This window comes from Tachypleus tridentatus, chromosome 13 (assembly GCF_004210375.1).
Source record: "Tachypleus tridentatus isolate NWPU-2018 chromosome 13, ASM421037v1, whole genome shotgun sequence".
In the NCBI taxonomy this organism is placed as follows: Eukaryota; Metazoa; Arthropoda; class Merostomata; order Xiphosura; family Limulidae; genus Tachypleus; species Tachypleus tridentatus.
This window is the reverse complement of record NC_134837.1, coordinates 95,631,681-95,654,625: the sequence shown is the minus strand read 5'-3', so window position 1 is coordinate 95,654,625 and position 22,945 is coordinate 95,631,681. Positions and strand designations below refer to the sequence as shown.

The window sequence follows — 22,945 nt, the reverse complement described above, 5'->3', positions numbered from 1 at the left end:
GTGCACTCTCTAAGATGTATATTTGAGACGTCTGTGTGGCCACCCTCAGGGCCGTCGACAGCTATTACGAGACTCAGGCAGCAAGCATTAAGCCCCCTTCCCCCCATACATCAAGAGGCAAGGCATTATATATAGGCTTTCCTCCCAGGCCCTCTGGACACTCTTGATGTGAAAAAAAACGCGTAGTTCCTTATAAAACTGTCTAAAAGATTTAATTTTAGTTATAAAAATCTTTTCCATGTTCATTTCATGTTTTAAAGGCATTTAAGTTTTATTGTTCTTTCCGTATTTTTCGTCTCGAGCTTCGAAAAATTGAATACGCCTGAGTGTTTGCAGGTGGAGGGAGGCACCTGCCCTCATGGAAAAAATGATTGTTTAATCATTTAATATATATCTATATATTACTCTGGTTTAGACTTTACCCCACTCTCGGAAAAATTTCTGTGAATATATATCAATAGATGCACCCAGAGTATATAACTTTTAACAAGCACTCCATGTGATTGAGGTTCAGAGACAGGATGAGTTGTTATACTCAAAATTAAACGTACGAGCCTCCACCAAATTCTAGATTCCTGTAAGATACTTTGCCAGCTTTGCTCTTATAATTCCAATAATCGTTTGCTTAAATGTGTATAAAAACATTAGCCGTAAGATGTTTATCTTGAGACACAACAAAAACGAATAAATTGGTCGGAAGTGAGGCAATAACTAAAAACAACTCAATTCTATAAACATTACAAAAATGAATAAAATGTGGAAATTTTGGATATTAAGAATAATCACAATTATTCTTTCAAATGTATCCACATGTCTATAGATATCCAGTTCTTAAAATAAAATTCTATAAAGGTATTCTTGTAACTGTTTTTATAATTACAAATTTAACCCTAAAATAGAAAATTTTCCTTTCTTTAGGTGTTTCTTTAGCAACGAAGTATTTGCATATTTAGTTTGTCAGTAGTACACTGGTAATTGAATCACCTGAGGTGAGAACATATTCAATTTATCAGTGAATAACGATCCTTAACTCATCTGAAGTGTGTGTATTCTCAGTTTGTCAGTAGTACACTGATAATTGAATCACCTGAGGTGAGAACATATTCAATTTATCAGTGAATAACGATCCTTAACTCATCTGAAGTGTGTGTATTCTCAGTTTGTCAGTAGTACACTGATAATTGAATCACCTGAGGTGAGAACATATTCAATTTATCAGTGAATAACGATGCTTAACTCAACTGAAGTGTGTGTATTCTCAATTTGTCAGTAGTACACTGATAATTGAATCACCTGAGGTGAGAACATATTCAATTTATCAGTGAATAACGATGCTTAACTCAACTGAAGTGTGTGTATTCTCAATTTGTCAGTAGTGCAATAATACTTAAAAAGGACGTAAAGAGAAGGCAAGTATGATTCGCCTCATAACATCTGCGGTTTGACTGCGTACGCTTCGTTCCAACATTTAAAAACACTTTATAAGATTTCGTGTCTGTAGATATTAGAGTTACTGAAGCAGAAACTTGGGTGTTAGGCTAAGTTAGCTTCAGTAGGTTATAGGGAAGAACGTCTTTCAAAAACTGAAACAGAATTAATTTTAGAACATAACTAAGGATTTAAGAGGCAAATATGTTTACTTCAACGATGTTAGTAGCACACACACACCCGCACACCAAAACATTAATTATATTTATTTATTTTAATAAACATTAAATACCTTCAACATAATCACCGCTATTAAGAGGAAGATGTCCAGGACTTCCTGCTGAATAACTCTGAACACACACACAGGTTGCACCAGGATGAATGTTCCTCTCAGACACTTCCGTTTCATTTGTAGCGTTATCTGTCCTCAAAAATAACAATTAACTGGATTATTAGTTAAATCAATTTAGTTAAAATAATAATTTCATGTATATAAAAGTAAGTAAAAAGAAAGATATGATTAATAAATTACTGAGTTCACTTGAACAAGGTTTTGGATGTAACACCGCATTTGACAAATCTCATTTTCATTTCAGCAGAATACATAATACACTCTCTAATTTATTGGCCCAGTTATCTGGTTGAACATAACATCTCATTTTAAGCGTTCGCTAGTTGCAAGTTATTCCTTCAACTGTAAACTATTACTAATAATACCTAGAACCGTTAAAAAATAACGAGGTCGTACGAAGTATAACATTTACTTGATATTTTCAGTTTGTTTAATACAACATATCCTATGATGTGATGTTAAAAATTTTAACTATCTAAACTATCACATACATTTTTGCGGAACTTCGATTTACTATTTTTATGAAGGCTTGAAATTATTAATTAAAATATTTGAAAAGTTTATTTTTTTATTTAAAGATATTGTAGTTACTAATACTTGTTTATTATGAACTAATAAGAGCTACTTACTTGGGGTGGCATAATAATATATAAAGAATGCAAGACCTTGGTTGCCTTCTATACATCTAACACTATAAAATGAATCATTGGCTAAAGAATAGAAACCAAAAATAAAACAAAATCTACAAACGATAATTAAAACTTGGGATGTTTTGAATGTATAAAGATTTCCTTTAATACCAGATAAAAGTACTGAAACTGGAGTCACAAAATTTCGAATAGCATTTCTCAAAATACTTTCATTCAAAACAAACGTTTCTGAAAAAAAAAAGGTAGAACCTAAAATAAATAAAACATAGTGTGAACGTTATGAAATATAAAATAAATAAATAAAAACAGTCCTGTTTTATACATATTTATTGTTAACAGGAAAACTTTTAACAAAATTTGTCACAAAGATATTATTTCTGAAAAAGGAAAAAATCCAAACACACGCACACATATATATTTAACTAAAATTATGAACAGTACAATATTTTATATACTATTTATCAACTAAAAAAATTCGACTACAGGTTAAGCAAAAGTAGTTTATTGTGATTATAAAATGCGTTTATTTACGGAATAATTAGGATCAAATATCTGCTGTACTGTAAGAGTGACGTCAGATACCACCATTCAGTAGGGCAAGAAAAGCCCAATACTAGTGAATACTATTGACGTTTATTCTTCCCTCTTGTCTATAAGTTTAAAATTAAGTTACGAATGATTATCCATACAAATAACTCAGATAACTTGTATGTACTCCCCCGGCGGGTTACTTCTAAACTTACAAAATTTCAATGCTAAAATTCGGGGCTCGATTTCCTTCAGTGGACAGAATGCAGATAACACATTGTGTAGCTATGCGCTAAAATACGAACAAATAAACCCTTATGGAGCTCAGTGCAGAGATTACACCATAAATAAGCAAAATTAAACGTCCTGTATGTTTGAAATTTATCATATTCAGTTTAATTTGTTTGTTTTGTTATCGTGTGTACAAAACTACAAACTGGGCTAACTGCGATATGCGAACTGTGGGTACCGACCACCGACAGCTAGCGATATAAACCCTAAAGCTTACCAGCGAGCCATTAGTAGACGCACGCGACTTAACAGATTTCCTAACGAAAAAAATTTATATACACCACTGATATTAATTTCCCTACGAAACGATTCATTCAGGTGGAATCGTGAAAAATCTTTTTTCTTGTACTTTGGACATACATTACTAATTTTATGACTTAAATGAAACTTCATAAAACCAAATTTCAAAATGTAGGCTAATTACTTTTTCAGATTAAAAGTTGAAGCTTGAGCCTATTGCTTTAAGAAATTTATAAATATGTTCAGAAGCTCAAAAGCCATTTGTCGTACTAAATGAAACTTGTTATTACGTTTTCTACTTCTTAGAGCATTAAAGTAAGTTATAATCGATAAACATATGAGTGGAAGACCCTAAAATAAACTTTACACTTATTGCTTTTTAACATTAGTTTACGTGTAGAAAATGTTCAAATCAGGTGCCAAAAAAACTCACAACTCTATAACATTCATACTTACATTAAATTACATCAATAAACATTTAGTGAAAAAGAACGCGAAGATCGACATAAACAATTCACCTGAAAATATTCGAATATTTACTTGAAAGTAAATCGAATTAAAGTAATTGGGCTGGGCGTATCGCAAAACCCAATTGTGCTGCGCGTGACAATGACTAGCTGCCCTCTCTCTATTCAGCAGTTCTAAATTACTGATGACTGTTCAACCTAGATGTTACTCTCATGAAAAGCGCTTTAATAGTCGAAAAAAGCAGGGGAAACATTCTGCCGGCACTCACCGGTACTTAGCACCGGAACTTATTTTTTAACACGGTACTAATATCTGGACTTATTTGAGCTGCTTTGTCGTTTTCTTTACATATAGATTTTTCCTTTTTCAAGAACAGGTCCACTTCAATATGCCCAGTATCTCTACGTTTTTGTGAGAATTTCAGCCTTGCCAAAAAAACATACCATAATAAGCGTTAACTGTATTCAAGTTCAGTGTTCGTATACTAAGGAATATGAATCAAAGAATATAACAAAGTGTAACTTCTGTCAGTAGTTTTTGAACAAAGAAAAACTAAAAGAAACGAAGAAAGCGTATTGAAAAAAACGTCGTATTTTTTAAATCCTTCTTTCTCAAACTCACTTTTGGGCGAGTAAATTTATTTGGTGGCTTAAGAAACAAAACAAAAAGTAAGCTTCGAAATAGTTGTGAAAATCGATTCTAAATTAAATTAAATGTTATTTATTAAATGTACGAAGATAATACGCCCTAAATCGATAGTTCTATATTGAAACGACTCATTTATTTTAGCATTCGCAAACAATTAAGAACCAGAGTGCTGTTGTTTTCTAGCTTTTCACATTATCTTAGCAACATATTTAATGAATACACGTGATCAGTTTGATATAAAATGCTTACATTTTGATAAATGACATGTGCACCAATATCACTGATCAGTTTATAAACCCCTCTTTAAAATACCCGCGCTTACATAATACTCCATTTATTTGCATATGTTAAATAAACTGATTGTCCTATGTGGTAAACGATCGCATGGGTTTTGTATAGAACAAACAACATGGTCTTGTCACGGCTATTCTCGTCGAAAAAATGGTAAGATCAAAGTTCTTTTTAACTGTATAGCGTCATAGTGGGTGTTCACGTAGTCAGATCATTATTATCAATTGCTGTTACATTTACCTCTTTTCGAAAACATCAAAATCTATCAGCAGTGGCAATAGAAAACAAATGCGTTCTTGTTTTGAGAAAATTTTGGCCATCCAGCTGATGGCGACAGACCGAGAAGATCTTCAATAGACAAGGCTTGTGAAAAGCAACAGATACCTGACTGTGTCCCAGTTGGTGAGGATTCTATCTTCAAACATCACACGGGAGGGTCATAACAAAATATGTTGCAGTAGCCGAAAACTATTGTAAAAATCAAACAAAAACTGCTAATATCAGACACAAACGTGAAATTAGTTACATCTGGTGGGCAAACAGTGAACATGTAGTTCATACTAAAAGTTTGTTACCCAGTTTGATAATTCGTTTCAAGTTGAAACGTGAAACAAACAACAACTATATGAAACACTGATCATTTGTCCCTTCTTTCCAACAAGGTATTGAAGTTGCTTATAGTCGTCTAAGGAGGTAAGGGACAATATTATGGCAGGGATGGTTTCCTTTGATTTCTTTCGAAAGATGAAGTAAAAAAAAGAAAACAATTCAAAATGTACCACACAATAATTGCCGATTATCCACAGTCTAAAGTGTTGAACTTACATCATGGAAGGAAAAGGATCTTTGAAGAAGATAATACAACAATCCATTAAACTAGGGCTACAGAACAAAGATGTGAAGAACAGTTACTTTATCAAGATAAATATCGGGTCTTTGCGTTCTGGTTGGACATTTCAGAATGAACTTGCACGTCTTTAATCTCTTAATGACATCTGTTAATTAATTGCAAATTATACTCCTGAGGGAATAAATTCCAACCTAATATGACACCTTCTGGCGTATTACAAAGCCTGTGCCATACCAACTTCAGGATATTATTCTGATAAGAAGTGGCTTTTATCCACACAAAACATTTTATGCAGATGTCAGTGATGTCTTCCAATTATTATTATTTTACCTCAATATTTTATTTGTTTGTTTTCTTAGGATTTTCAGCAAAACTACAAAAAAATATTTGCATTTCTTCATTTATAACAAGTAGATTACACTGTCAACTTTTAGACTGTGTCTGGAATTTTACTATTGAACTGGTAGTGTATTCACGGTCCTAAAATTTAGAGCTGATTTTACGGCAACAGGACGTGAACTATTAGCCCTGTATTGACGCACCGGTCGCGCTAACTTATAAGCTCGTGGCCGGCACTTCATATGAGAAATTAACTAGAATGAAATATAATCTTATTTTTAAGGAACTCTTAAATCCAACTCACTTTTTGGTTCTCCTACTGTTTCTTCAGTAGCAGCTTCTGATGAAGGCTTAGCACCTGCAACACTTCTGTTATCTGTAGTTGTACGTACCACGGTACTGCTGGGCCGTCGTCGTGGGTTAAAACGAGGAATATCTCTGTAAGGGACTATTTGAACAAAAGGTGATCATATTTACTCCCTGATCTGCTCTAATAAATCTTTAGTTCTTTGAGCATTAATTTAAAAAACAACAAGTATTCAAGTTTGTCCATTATGAATGATACACTACAACAGTATAAAGCAACTTGAACCAAAACAACAATTCAATATTCAAATAGTCTAATAACCGTGATGAATATCAGCTAAATTACTAAAATTTACTTTAAAGTACTCACTAACATCATCCGCCTTGTGGTTCTTGATCAACTCTGCAAGATGGAGGTTACTTGCTATCACAGCAACCTGATAGGGGTCTTGATTGGCGTAGTTTAGGGCTTCTTTATCAACACCACGAAAAAGCAGCACTCTAGCACATTCTTGCTGATCGTTCACTGCACAGATGTGCAGCGCAGTGTTCCCACTCGCATTCTGACAGTTGAGATCAGCACCGTAAAACAACAAGAGTTCCAAGTGCTGGACTCTGCCATGTTTACAAGCCTGAACAGAACGAAACTGGTTGTTTACATCTCGAATTTACATTTTTCTTAATGTGTAAAACTCTTGCTCCATTATGAGTTTATAGGGATAGCTAGTAACTGTGTATTAGTTACTCTTTTAATAAACCGTATAAAATCATAAAACAGTATATGTATTATTCTGTTTTAGAGAAAGTATGGAATGAATGGAGGGTTCGTTCTTCATTCAATCACAACATAAAAAGTAGTGATCAAATAGTGTGTAATAATTATATACAAGCAAAACACACGTATATAAACACTTGTTTCTACAATAGAAAAACTGTTGTGAAGTCGTTTTTATAATTCATACGCTTAAATCATCTTCGTTATGACAGCCAGATTAACATGCTAAGCTGTGTATTGGAAGGTCCAAGGTTTGATCCGTGATATACTGACGAAAACGTGCGATGTTTTGGCTGTGGCAGTCCATTTTGCTATTCGGTTAGGAGTAGCCGCAAACTAGGCGGCTGGTGCTGCTGACTGGTTTTTCTTCTTTTGTTCAACAGTTCTAAATTAAATAGGGCTACACGTAAGTCTTACGGGTTTTTCACCTGGCATGTAACTCTTTTGTCATATAAGACATAATTCAGATTAATAATCACAAATACCGTACAAAATATTCACTATGAAAGGGCTTTCTGGAACGTCTATTTTTACAATTGTTTAGGTATTCGGTTTCAACTAAAGTATTATACTTAATAAATAAGTATTTTTAAAACAATTTTCACCCAGATAAGTCGAGTGAATAAAGTGTCCTGCCAATAAATTGCTAAAATGTTTTTAAAAACTGTTTTGAGTAATATGTTTATTGATTTATCCACTTTTAACATCTTTTTTCTTACGAATACAAGCTTTGAAACAAACCTGATGAATCTCCTGCCAACCTTGGAGATCGGCTGTCCCAAGAACAGCGTGTTCATACAGAAGTAACTCGGTCAGTTGGTGGTCACCGTCATATACAACGGAATAATAAAGAGGGGTTAGTTTTCGGTTGTCCTTGTAATTAGGAGAAGCACCCAGATCCAACAGAGTCTACCATAGAATATGGAACAAGTAGAAAGCTTTCCAAATATACTCATTGCTTTCTTTAAAAAATAGCAATAAAACTTTGTTGTGAGTAAATTATTGTTTTTCCACAATGTATACTACGCGAAGTGTTTTTTTTTTTTTGAGGATAGAATGATAATTAAAATAACGAAAAAAAAAAGGTTTTCCTAATAAATGAAGGCTCAGAGCTGGCAATGTTGATTACTGTGAATAAATGTAAGGGTTTATGACTAATACAGCTTATAAGTACTTCTAACTGGCAAGTTACAGCCCTTATAATAAAGACCAGCTTACGGTTAGCACGTCGCAGAAAAACTAAAACAGATGTTTTGAAAACATTTACAACGATTGTAAAATACACGAAACGAAGCGCTATGTTACATTGTCTTAACACACAGCTGTCAGTCTTCAGAAAAATCCTAGAAAATAACTAAAACTTGCCTTTAGTACTTTGTTTGGTGCTTTAGAGGTAATATTATAAGGTTACTATGTTCAAATCAGGGATCCAATTCCTGCGTTGAATTGAGCATATATAGTTCATTATGTAATTTTGTGCTCAAAATAAAAGTTTACTATTAAAGCAGTCCTGAAATTGGTAAACTTTTTTGAATGGGTCTTTCGAATGTTTCGTTTGCTATTAAAAGTGTGGTAAACATCACAACACCAACTTGACTTTGTTCGTTTGGTGTTAGACACAAATTTACACAAAGTGTTGTCTGTGCTGTGCCCACTATGGTATCGAAACCCGTTTTGTAATGTTATAAGCTTTTATCTTTACCGCTGAGCCACTGGAGGGCAGCAGCTTGAAAAAACAACTACTTTCAAAAGATTTCAACTAATCTATAATCTTAAAATAAAATTATTCACTATTAGAAAACAGAAAAAAGTAAAAAATAATTTACTAATTTGTTATAAGAAATTCTACGTATCAACCTTCAACTATATAACAAACCTAAAACCGCAAATCAACAGGTTACAAATTCTAGACTCAGTTTCAAATTATATAAGTACAGTTTGTGTTTTGGCAGCACGCGAAACAACTTACTTTAAGCGCCTCGATATTATTTGCTTCCACAGCCCGATGTAAAGCAGTCCGTCCATCTGGAGTTGTGAAGTCCAGTCGCGCTCCTCCGTTAATTAGAGCCATGATGACATGACGAGGGTGGCGAAGTGTGGTCGACAGCGTAAGGGGGGTTTCTGGATGAATGCAAGTCAAACGACAAGTATAAGTGAACGTTTCTCTTTTCTGTTGCCGCTGGCATACGTATTTATTAAATTAACCTTTAATAATATTTAATAAATAATCAAACTCATTTATAAAATGATTATTTAAACTGGAGTATGAAAAAACTAGGTGGCTATCTTTCACAACTTACCAGTTGTGTTACGTAAGCGACAGCATCCTCATTTTGTTGTATAGCATTGCTTAAAAAGACTACCGTTAGGCTAACGTAGATACACTTTATACACAGGACTTTGAAAGTTTGACAAGTAAAAATAAGTCTGAAGGATTCTAAATCATTGACTCACGAAACATTTTTCTCTACTTATATCCAAACTTTCAAAGTCAGACAATATTTCTTGTTTGAATATTGATGAAACCGATTCAGCATCTCAGAACTAAAACGCAATTTATATAAGATGCTAGTAACAAATAAATTATTTTGAATGAATCCAGCTTTTTTATCGCCGAAGGTTGTTGCTGCGAAACGCATGAACATTTTTAGAAATGAAGAAATATTTCTAAAACCTTATTTCAAGATATAAGAATATATTTTCAGTTATCACCAGCAAATAAATACTCAACTTTTCAGCTGACAGTATCTCTTTCAAAGATGTGTTGTAATAAGATTTTATATGAATGACGTTGTTATAGTTTTAGATTTCATGGTGATCTTGTATCTAGTTGAACGAGTGAAATACATTAATTTTCTAGAACTCTATCTTTACGACACAAACCGACCATTACCGCAGTGAAACATTTATCTGTCGATAAAACAGGCTTTCCCAATAATACAGAACTTATTGAACTGTGACTTAGATAAGCGGAATTCCCCTATTTATTTGAAATATTTATTCTGAAGACATACGAATAACAATATTGCTATGAAAGGGATATAAGCATAATTTCTAACTTGCAATTAACGAGTCATGTAATATAAGGATGTTGGTTTGAAGTTAGACGCAAAGCTACACAATGGGCTATCTGTGCTCTGCCTACCACGGATGTGAAACCACGGTTTTTAACGTTGTAAGTTCGGAGACGTACCACTGGAAGGCTATAGGAGTATACTAAACATTGTTTACCTGTCTGATTATAAATACAAAAGTTATATACTAATCCAACAGCAAAATTATGGTAGAAAAAGATAAAAATACGTGAAACCAAAAAAAACAACAAAAAAAACATAAATCTTTAATAATCAGAACATTATTTTGTAACTTGGAATTGATAATATAACATAAAAGTGTAAAGCGTAAAGAGTGTTGGATCTATAAATGTTTTTCTTGGCTGAGCCAAAAACCGACTAAAATAATTAAACATACCACATAACTTATTATATTTTAGTACATTAAATATGATAATATCTAAAAACATGATTACAAGTGATTATCAGATATGCCGCGCAACTGATTTCGGAAATTAAAGCTTCTTTTTTCAAGTGGTGATATCTCCAAACGATTCTCAATTCTAACATGTTGGCCCGGCATGACCAAGCGTGTTAAGGCGTGCGACTCGTAATCTGAGGGTCGAGGGTTTGCATCCCGGTCGCGCCAAACATGTTCGCCCTTTCAGCCGTAGGGGCGTTATAATTTGACGGTCAATCCCACTATTCGTTGGTAAAAGAGTAGCCCAAGAGTTGGCGGTGGGTGGTGATGACTAGCTGCCTTCCATCTAGTCTTACACTGCTAAATTAGGGACGGCTAGCACAGACAGCGCTCGAGTAGCTTTGGGCGAAATTCCAAAACAAACAAAACAAATCTAACATGTCACCACATCCGTCAAAATATTGATTCTTGAGAGATTTTATCTAAAAACCGAAAGTATAGTTACAATAATAGAAATGAAATAGAAACCGAAACACTACAACCTGAGCGCTTTCAAAAGATGAACCTTTCTTCTTTAGAGGCAAACCTCTCCATCGGAGAAGAAACGTCAAAAGTATAATTCAGAAAAGTTAGAATTTACTACATGCACATACACAAAATGTTGCAAGCTTCCAGTAAAATATATCAGTCTGACGTACATAAACACCAGATCAATTACAAATGTATTTGTACTCAAGACATAGGGAGTAGAGGCTATTGTTCTCTTCCAGGTTACAGAAGACGATGGTATCATTCAATTTAAAAAACAAACCACCTTTTGAAAGAAGAAGTCTGGAGGGCTCGATTGACCCATTGAAAACGCACTCTTGAGGAATAAGAACATTCTAAGAAAATATTTGAGGGCCTATTCGACACATAGTGATTTTTATTTTATTCGTACAAGAGTCACTTACAATAGATACATGGATGACTCTCATTCAACAAACACATGGGATATTATTTTGACCAAATACAAAAGGCTCTCTTCCGTCAAATATATACTTTCCTATTCAACAGACACGTAAAGGGCCAATAAAAAAGACAATTTCTAACAGCTATTGTGTCAAAACATAATTACTATATAACAGTGGGCTTCTTTTTTGTTTACTATCCCTTCATTTAGAATGGCCTGACGACTCTCCTGGATATGTTTCTGAACTGACGAAGTCATTCTGATCTCAGATATCTTTAACATGTTAAATCGCAAGGTGGTACTCATGTGAAAAATTAAAAAATATTTTTAATCGCATATTTTGATGTACATTTAAATTTATATAATTTCTATAACGTCTGAAATGTATAGCTACAGTTCTTGTTTCCAGTGTTCCTGTACATCGATCGTATCTGGAACTTACCCTTTTCTACCACGAACAATCACCATCAGCAAAGTGTAACAGTTGGAGAAAAACAAAGACGAAGAACAGTGGCAAAAGCCGTCTACGCGCCCCAGGCAATATAATCAAAAGGATCTTCATTTGGAAAATCGACTGAAGTCACATGTACAAAAGTTGTTTCCACGACATACCTGTCCAACTGTCGCATTACCCAATCAGATGGAGAATGTAACATGTTATCTCATAAGACAATGCACCTAGAGATTTGTGTACGATCAGAATATTGAAACGGGAGCTAGGAAACCACTATCCTCTTACACTAAATGAATTAAGAAGAGGATACAGAGAAGTGGAGTACATTTTAGACATGACAACCTTACGACAGAGCCTTTTGTACTGGAAACTACAAGGTTGATTTATTTTCAATATATACTGTTAATTTTAAGATAAAACATGACCGGACGAGGAATGGTAGACTCTATTGATGTAATGAGAATCTAAAATCTTTCAATATAACACACGGAACTCCTGCATATATATATCGTTTATGCGCCAAACTATAGTATCTACTGCACAAGAACTGATATGACATATTTCAAAATTTAATATACAAAGGATTTTTTGAATTACTTAACTTTAGTAAGTGCTAAGCATACTTTTTCGTAAAACTCGTGTGTCGTACAAAAGCACATATGAATAGCCTGGTAGAGTGCATAAACAATGTAGCATTTGTTTTGTCACAAACCTAGAGTGACAAAATATTGCTCGTCAAGCGATAATTTACTGATGAGACATTTTCTCACATCGAAATCTTTAGCTCCAACCAATCAGGTGCATGAATCTTTATTAAGTCGTACAGATCATTGAACTATTTCTCAGAGAATCCAAATGCTTCTTGAATTATTCATGATCAAGTTCAAATTATTTTACCAGCATGTGGTATTTTGTCTGGCATGGTCTGTTTGCAATATGCGGGTTGCAGTATCAAAACCAGTCTATGAACATGCTCACTCTTTCAGCCCTAGGAGCATTATAATGTAACGGCCAATTCCACTAGTTGTTGGTAAAAGTAACATTAGGGTTGACACTCAGCAGTGTTAACTATTTGCTTTTCCCTTGCCACTTTCAGATTAAGGACCACTAGCTCAGGTAGCTCTAGATTAACTTTGCGCCAAGTTTAACAACAAACTGTGATACGTCCCAAGTTCCTCTCTTTTTATCAGTGTCTGCGTTTTTTGCTGTTCCAAAATAATAGTTAGTAGAAAATCCACCCTCTGAAATTCTTCCTTTTCCATTTCATCTTCACTGGGATTCCAGTCCATTATTCTTGGTCGGTTTGTCTATATTGATAGTGTCATGAGTTGTTCTGGAAACTGCCGACACGTGCTCAATTCAAATGAGTCCATCAGTTCCACGGTGTCTTGCAACACCGCTCCCAGCTGTAGGTTACTGACCGACCACTCGTGTATTCACCAGGCTGAACACTAATACATATGTGTGTATCAAGCAAAGATATTCTAGCACAAGACGCGGGAAAATACAGCACCTTATAAGTTCAAAGTCGTATCATTCTGTCCTTCCGGAACAAATAAACAATACAGAATCAAACATGCAGCATAATCATACACATATTCGCTTATTAGTTTAAATTCTTCTAATTTTTAACACTGTTTGAAACCAGTTAGAGCTTCATTCTTTCAGGGATCATGTGTGTGTTTGAAATGTAAGCTATAAGAAGAAGGAATTTTAATAAGACTTGGTAACTTTAATAATGAAAGAACTGCGAGCATATAAACTTTAATCAAGTTTTCTGTTTTGGAAAAAAAGCATTTGTTACTAAACTGTAGTAACTCTGATATCTTAGTAAGGCATTCGAAGAAGTTTAAAGATCCCAGGAAAGTACTCGAGGCACTAATAACTCCAACTTCGTACAATAAAGGTTTCGAGAATGTATTGAGGCAGATAAATGCTTCTCACGTAACACTTATTAATCTCATTTTATCATTTTTAGAAACTTAAAACATTACAATTCAGAGCTCGATCCTTGCAATGTGTATAGTGCAACTAATCCATTTGAAGCTTTGCGCTTTACAACAAAACAAAGTAAATATTTCTTACTTTATCGAAACTTTACGATAAAAACATAGCATAAAATTGGTTACAACATGCGCACTAATCCGGATAACTTCCAGAAATGTTAAATTCACGTATAAATACTTCTTACCCTGGCTGTCGGGACAATGAAAATTGGGATCCAATCCTTTGACCAAGAATTTTTCGATTTTCTCGATGTTCCCATTCTTTACGTGTTCGGTGAATCGTCGCAACGTACTCTGAATAAAAGGTATATCATCAGCTACGTTAAGAAATACTGATTAAAATATTATATATATTAACTATATAGCGTTTTAAAGAAACATAGCACGTGAATTTTTATATAACATGACAGATATGTGTTAAACCAAAAATAAACATTCCATCATGATAAACAAAACCGTAACAGTATTTATGAAGATAAGAATAATAAGGAGAAAACGCACAAAATTTTCAGCCATTTCAAAAAAAAAAAAAAAATACTAATGCTTGAAGTTAACTCCGTTTTCTGAAAATACCTTCTTCCAATAAATATAGTTAAAGCATAAATACTTTCTAAATTACGCTTGGTCCAACATGAAGTTAAGATTTAGGCGAGGCTAAGTACGACGACAACATTGGATATAACTCAACGAGGATACCTAAACAAGTGATATACAAAGGTTGTAAACTATGACTACTCCAACCTCTGGAAACTCTGACACTATGAAACTGCATGAAGTTCAAGTAAGACTCAGATCCTGTGACAAAAAAGTTTTGATTTATTTCCACCAATCCTGATAGGGAAATAAAAACGTTATTTAATCCAGTATATACATGAAGGTTTCAAAAATATTGATTTAAAATTGTAGCACAACTATCACGCTGCCCACAACTAAATAAATTATTGACACCTTTGGCCACTGATGACGTTATAACATTTTAAATTTTATTTTAAGAAAGAAATTTGCAACATATCTTATAAGTAATTCGGTGTCTTCTATTTGTTTCTTTAATTTCTACCAATACAATGAAACTTTTCACTTCAATGTGCATAACACTATATACCACATAGAAATGTTTTTATGAAAAAAAATCACAATACTTTGGTATTCTTAGATACTTCAGTACATAATTTCAAACTGCTTTTCAAGTTGTAACTTATTAAATGCGTGTTAAAATGTATATTCAACCACAATTAGGTCAAAAATGGTCATCACAAGAAAAAAAAAGACGCAGCGCTAAAAAGTTATTTTACTATTATTCATGAAAGTTGTTTTTTAAATAAACCATTATCATTTAGAAATTCTATGTAATGTTATTTATAATATTTTCATTACTATTAAATTCATTAATGATATCAACGGTAATCTTTCATAATCTTCTGTTCTTTGCAAGAATAATTATTTTTGAAACTACGTTTCATATAAAAGTTTTACTTGCCTTCGCTGTTAGGTTTTTACTTTGTTTCTCACTTGCATTCATCATTGCCGATACCGCCACCTGGTAATAAAACAGAATTTATTATATTTCACTTTCTGGTGATATAACTTTTGCAAAAATCTTGATTTTATTTGAAATAAAAATACCATTTTGAAAGTCAAAATATAGAAAACTATATTATATGTTAAGGAATTTAATAGAAAAAAAGAAATACAAGTTAGACCTATCAATGATTTGGCGACATAAAACTTACGGGTGTTTAAAAAGTAGAAAGCGTGGTTACAACGAAAATTACTAAAATTTTATATTGTATCGAAACACGTCGGAAAAATGTTAATAAAATGAACCTAGCCTAATGAAAATGGTGTTTAATTGCATTATCGTACTATTTTGTAATATCCCAGAAAAGAAAAAGGAAAAATGGCCTTGTAGAAAAGACAATAAATAGGTGTGTTTTCTTTATTTATATTTCACAGCATAAAAATTGTATTCGAAAATATGTTCCACTTTACATAGTTTCTGTTACATCATACCCTGCTTCAATTTTCTAATTCATACAAATAAACAAGGAGAATGGAACTCAATCAAGTGTGAAATTTTACAAAGTATAGTATCAATTTTCGCTATGTTTCAAGCAATCACACTTTGTCAAGCACAGGGTGAGACCATGTATAGCTTGACGATGATGCCTGCTTGAAACATCAAGAAAGAAAAAATTTCATTTCACTTAATTCGGTTTTATTATTTTCAGTCCCATCCTGGAACTCTCGGCGCCACACGAATTTTGTTATTAATGATACAGCTCTATTATTCTGTCTGCGAGAACCAGTCATAAAAAAACATACAAAAACACAAGCACTGAACGTAGTCTTTGGGGACTTGTGCATTCTCTTAAGTTCTTAAATGTTAACACAACTATAACGTGTTGAATTTGTTTACCCTAATCATCACTGTATCAGTGACGATGTTACTTACCAGACATTTCAGGGAACCCAAAAAAGAAAAGCATTTTCATGACATGCAAATGAAAACACCAAATGATCAACAGTAATTTTCTTATGATTTATTCACATTTAAGAGCTGTAACTTGAGAATGTCCTACATACACACTCAGTATAGACATATACAGGATTTACAGATGGTAAGACACGACTGATTAAACATATATACTGTTACAACACTATAGACTGTAAGATGGACTTGAGCAAGTATAAAAGCGCTTCTATCTGTATTTTGTTTTCTGAAAAAAACAAACTAATACAGCGTACAAAAACTGCGCGATAAGCCTCATCAACTCAACATGAAAGCTAGTAAAACTTCTATTCAAAACAAAAAGTGAAGCATAGAAATGTTGTAAATTACGCTTGATCCAACACGAAGACTCAGAGGTTAAGCCAAATTTGATGACAACGAAATTACTTAACCAAGTAATATACAAAGGTTGTAAACTATGACTTATCCATTACACACATAAATAACGAATGTACAAAATCACAGTAAGATAGGTGTAAGTTAACTCAGATTCATCAGCACAGTTATGGTTTAGAGGAATATCTGACTTCATACAATCACCAGTATACAATATACAAAAGCAATAAGATACGTCTAACACAACACATATTTCAACACACATCTGCAACATCTACAAGCTGTAATACATTATACAATAGACAACAGGATCTAATACTTGATCTAATATACAAAACATAACACCGAAGAAACTGTAATATTTGGCGTAACATAAAACATTCAAGAAATTATAATTTGTAATTTTTAGTGTAATATGCGACATGCAACACTATGTAATTGTAATATTTTATCTAATTTACATGGTGCAACATTTCACAAGTTCTTGGTGTAACGCCAAATATCTAACCTCTACAAGTTGTAAGAGTTTATTTAAGATACAACATTATTCTTGTTGTGGAACTTGATCTAGCATTAAATATGAAACGCGATGCCGATTATCTTATCCATGATATGTAACACGCTCTATAAGTTGTAGCACTTGATATATCATATAACACGCAACACTGTACAGAAGGGAATGCATAATCTAATCCACAATATGTAACACGTTATATTTTGTAGCACTTTATCAAACACACAACATGAAACAACCTACTAATTTTAATAGTTGACCTCACATCTAACATCTGATATCTAACAGTTTGTAACACAGGATCATACACAAAAGAAAAATACTCAAGAGGCTCTATAACGTGATCTAATTTAAAACATTTCCCTACATTTTCTTTCACTTGATATGTGAAATGTGAAAAGTATGAATAGCTTTATCCTCAGATATAAAACAATACTTTCCTTCTATCTGAAAAATGTTTGCGATTTCTTAACTGTAGAAGTAAAATGAAAACCTTATATACATACTGCTTGTGTATAGATCCATAGTCAGTTTATGTGCAAAAAACTCCAATGGTTCAACAATAACTCTGAGAGCTTATAATTAAAGACATGTGCTTACATACCAGCGGTAGGGAAGGCGCAGATAGTCCATTGTATAGTTTTGCGCTTAACAACAAACAAATAAAATATCTACAAAAGCAAACAACTTTAAATTATATAATTTTCTGTGAGTGAAAAGCAAAGTTACACAAAAAATCAGCTATTTTACTAGGTTTAAGAAAATCAGGAATACGGTTTTTCATACCATATTGGCTGGAATAATACTTTACTCTCCTATCGATGAAATTCCAAAGAAGCAATTTGAATATTTGTAACAAAAAAACTATAGAGAGCACAGTCCTTACCGATACCATTAGTACGTCTTTGTTACAAAAACATATAAATAAATACATTTTCACAGTGCTAGTTAACACTAATAAATTGCTTGAAGTTGCTCAAGTCATACTGTTCGACCCAAATTCACCACGATTAAATCGATCGGTTTCTGAATGGATGAAACTTAGTGATCATTCGAACGCGTATACACACTTCTTCAAAGAGTATTTTTAAGCTGTTTACACTAACTCGCATGAAAATTTGTACAGAGTGTTAATCAGTTATAAACTCCTTACATTTGACGAAATTAATAACACTGTAAAAGAAATATTTGTTGCAGATGAAAAATAAATCACAGACGAAGGTTGCTGACCGACGACTTAGCTTCAATGAGTCAAACTGTTCAAAATTGAACGGAATTACTCATCCATCAGTATTAATTAAGACGTACCAAATTTCGATGTTAACAAAATACTCAACATTGCAACCGTGTTAATAGGGTGTCATGTAATACTTGATTAATATCTCAAAGTTAGTTTACTTGTTCGCAAAGCTACGCATTGGGCTACCTCCACTGCGCCCACTGCGTTTATCGAACCCCGATGTTTAGCGTTATATATCATCAAGCTAGACACTGCCCTCAGTGGCTCAGCAGTAAATCTACGGGCTCGTTACGCTAAAATCCGCATTTTAATACCCTTGGTGGACACAGCACAGATAGTCCATTGCGTTGCTTTGAACTTTACAGCAAAAAACAACAACAACAAACAAATAAACTTGTCGCTGAGATACGTGGGAGTGGGGGATATCTCATAGTAAATACGTGCTATGCAAATCAAGATCTAAAGGTAAGAATATATAAAACAAAGCTAAAATAAGAAACACTAAAAGGTGTTGCAAAATATCAGTAGGATATTATTAGACAAACAGTAACAGAGACAAAGGACCCGTATAAAATAACCAAGAATCACTAGAGAGAAATATCTAGTTTCAATTGTATTTTTAAACTTATAACAGTTTTCATTGAATATTATTAGCTAATTTACAGTAGCTAATTGTTAAAGAATATATGTAAATACACGAACGACCTGATGCGGAAACCATTACAACGCAATTGTATAAATTAAGCAACTGTCATATTAGTATAATAATAAAAAATATTATATATATGTATACTTTAACAATATTAAAATAGTTGGAAAATATCGAAACGTGTTATGAAGAAAAAGAAATTTGAAATAAAAGTTATGTTTACACAGTCGGTACTACACACGTAAATAGTAAACATTAAGCATTGAAATATGAAAGTCTAATATCACTAAATGTGGTTTTAAAGCCAATAACATTTATAGATTTAAGATAACACTAGATTAGTATCTAATTACAAAAATATAAAAACAACAACAACAAAGAACTATTTAAACGTCGACTGAAACAGGAAAACTTACTCTCAGTCACTGCAACTGGATGTACCCAGGGATTTTTCCCATATGAGCAGTCGGACATCACATTTGTATTTATTCTATTAAGCTCTTTTACACACTAAGAGTTTAACAATTCCCCTTTAAAAAAATGCTAAGTTAGACACACTTTAAAATTACCTAAAAAATCTTTGGCCCCACCTCAAGTAACCTAGGTAACATCCATGGTCAACTTTCTATCGGGGATTTCATTGACTCAGACCAAAACTTACACCACTAACTGAGATATAATGGCGGATCTGCTGCAGTACTGGCATTGATCGTGAGAGATTGACCCAGGACATGTTACTATGACAACCACGGACACATCTACATGTAGTGATGCGGAGACTAAGCCCAGTTATTTACTGGATTTCCTATATCCTTAATTTCCTATCGGGTCTACTATTACACTACATGCTGTTTATTCACGCATTGCAGTACTATAGTATAACACTTAAAGTATTTCTATAAACAATGAAAGACTAAATACAGTTTGTTTTTTTATATATTTTACAGTTCTATGACAAAATACAAATGTACCATTTATGCGTTTATGTATAACAGTAAAAGATGGTGTATAACAGTTTAAATGTTTACACTGCTCTACACTACGCTCTGATAAAACCAATGATATTTTTAGCAAGAAATATTCCTTGGTATAACTTTAATTAGTACACACACATAAAAACAGATGTTGATACTGGTTTGTTTGCTTTAGCACAAATGTTTCTCCACTTATCGATGGGAGGACGTCTGATATAAAATAATATTGATTCGTACTGATAGCTTACCTTTACTATGAGCAATTACAAAAAACAACAACTTGTTTCCAGCTATAGGTAAGAGACATAAAACTTAGGAGAGTATTGTTATTAGTACAAATGGCTGTATTTCAAATATTCTATAATAATAGTTATGTAGAAGAGCAACATCTATTTTAACATATTTATAAATAACATTATAATTTTCTTCCCAACAAAACAGTAATAATTTACTACTTAATGTAATACGAGCTGGATCATCTGTAAACTGGTAAAAGTAAATATTAACTTTGACATTTCAACCATCTTAAGCACACGCTAGTCATCTAAGATTTAATACAGGAAAAAAAATATATATGAATAAATTCAGATGTAATAATTTCTTTTTAAAGCACTCAGAAAGCATGTACATTGCTATATTATGAATTATTTTTAAAAAAATGTATTTTTTGTATATTAGATAACATTATAAAAGAATTGATCTATTATCTTAACAAAAGCCCTATTATTTTCCATTTATGTTCCATAACACCAGTATAAAAGACAAGTAAAAATATTTTTCATATCTGTCCTACACTAAAAACTAACCTCATTAAAATGTTTTCGTGGTAATTTCGTGTTTTTTTTATATAAAAAAGAATGGATAGAAATAGTAATAACTTGTCTTAGTTTAAGTCTGAGGATACCTTGTGCAAATATATTCTGTAGTTTCATTCGTCTTTTGTATAAAAAATGTATATTCGTGACCATAGACTGTACATTTCCCTTTTAATCACTTAATGCATGCTTTCAAATACCTCTATCATTGAACTCATGCGACCAGTTACAAAAAAAGTTACAATGCAAGAACGTTATTCTCTTCTAATAAACGTTTGAAAATGAGTACAAAAATGGCCCATTATTTTTTAGGATAATTGGTCCTTCATGTACGCAAAGTGCACCAAATGTAAACATTGTATCACTAAAAAAACAACAACAAAAACAGCTCAAATTAAACTAAACTTGAAATTTCTTTTTGTGTTTTCGTGGAATATGACAGCTTTGTTGATCCAAGATTTTGTTTTATGTATAACATTGAGAATAATTATAGTTTTGCGCGAAATTCAAAAAACAAACAAAGAATAAATAACTCTAAAGCTACTTGAGCGTTTGCCTGTTTTGTTTTATTTTTACGTAAAACTACACAACACGAGCAAGCGCATAGCTGTTTTTAATTTTGAACCGATAAACTAGAAGAAAGAAAGCTATTTAGCCATCTTTACCCACCGCCAACTTTTATGCTACTCTTATCTGACCGAATAATGTAATTTCACCTTCACTGTAAGAGCTCATTCACGGCCCCAAGTGCGAGATACATTTTTGTGACAACAGAACGTAAAACCTGAATCCTTGAACTGAAAATTCGGGTACACTAACTAGTACGCCATGCCCAGCCCCAAAATTAGTCGAAACAAAGGCTTATGACCATTATAAATTTTCCAAAAAAAATAGCGAACACTGTCACAGAATTAGACAGTTCAAAGATTAATTACTCATTTTCAAAGTCTAAAATGTGTGAAACTACGTACTCTCGGTGGCCCAGCAGTAAGCTTTATGGTTTATAACGCTTAAAATAGGGGTTTGATACCTACTCGGAGTAAAACGCAGACATCCCGCTAAACACAAACTGCTAAATTTATTAAACTATAAATTTAATATGATTAAAAAGCTCAAGCGCCAATAAAAGACAATAATTAGCAGAATATAGACCATAAACATAACAGTCTCTCTGTCCTTCATAATGTTTCTCAAAAGTAACTTCGAATATAGTAAAAAAAATTAGTTTTTACTAATTGACATTCAGTGATTGTATATTACATATATTTCTCCGAAATCCTAATGGAGAATCTACCTGTTTCAACCACTTCCACCACTTGCAGTAGTGGCGTATCTGTAAGTTAATCAGTAGACATTAAAATAACGTTACATAAGAGGCACATAACATTACAATATGCACTGTCATGACGTCAGTAAAAGACACGCATGTCACGAGTCACGAGAGGAATTATGTACTCTGAAGGGTACAAAACAATATGACATATAAACTTCAAAATCAAGAAGTAAAAATATTTGTTACTTTTAATTTTGGTTTTATTTATTGTTTAAATTTAACACGTTCGGGGACCATATAGAAGTATACATCTGGTATTTACACATTTCACGAATTCGTTGTCTGTATAGGCTGCGTGTGTGAAGGCCAAACATCTGAGATGACTTGTTGTATTTTAAAACAGAAATATAGTAATCTTATTCCAAAATATTTGGTTGGAATGTCGCACAAAGTTACACGAGGGCTATTTGCGCTAGCCGTCCCTAATTTAGGAGTGTAAGACTAGAAAAAAGGCAGCTAGTCGTTACCACCTACCGCCAACTCTTTGGCTGCTCTTTTTCCAACCGTCACATTATAACGCCCC

The 22,945-nt window shown here is 33.1% G+C and overlaps 1 protein-coding gene across 3 annotated transcripts in view; it reads right to left on the bottom strand.

The window, feature by feature from the left end:
- LOC143238425 (uncharacterized) overlaps window positions 1-19,994 on the bottom strand; it is a 42,051-nt gene extending 22,057 nt beyond the window's left edge. The window contains exons 1-8 of one of the 3 annotated variants that reach the window (XM_076478649.1): window positions 19,717-19,994; window positions 15,530-15,589; window positions 14,238-14,346; window positions 9,136-9,287; window positions 7,908-8,075; window positions 6,762-7,023; window positions 6,390-6,533; window positions 1,721-1,849 (exon numbers count right to left, since the gene is read on the bottom strand). In XM_076478649.1, the coding sequence (XP_076334764.1) occupies window positions 1,721-1,849; window positions 6,390-6,533; window positions 6,762-7,023; window positions 7,908-8,075; window positions 9,136-9,287; window positions 14,238-14,346; window positions 15,530-15,574 (1,009 nt within the window). In that variant the 5' untranslated portion in view covers window positions 15,575-15,589; window positions 19,717-19,994. The remainder of the gene's footprint in view (window positions 1-1,720; window positions 1,850-6,389; window positions 6,534-6,761; window positions 7,024-7,907; window positions 8,076-9,135; window positions 9,288-14,237; window positions 14,347-15,529; window positions 15,590-19,716) is intronic. The other 2 variants (XM_076478650.1, XM_076478648.1) reach the window with 2 other exon arrangements.
- Between the last annotated feature and the right edge of the window lie 2,951 nt (window positions 19,995-22,945).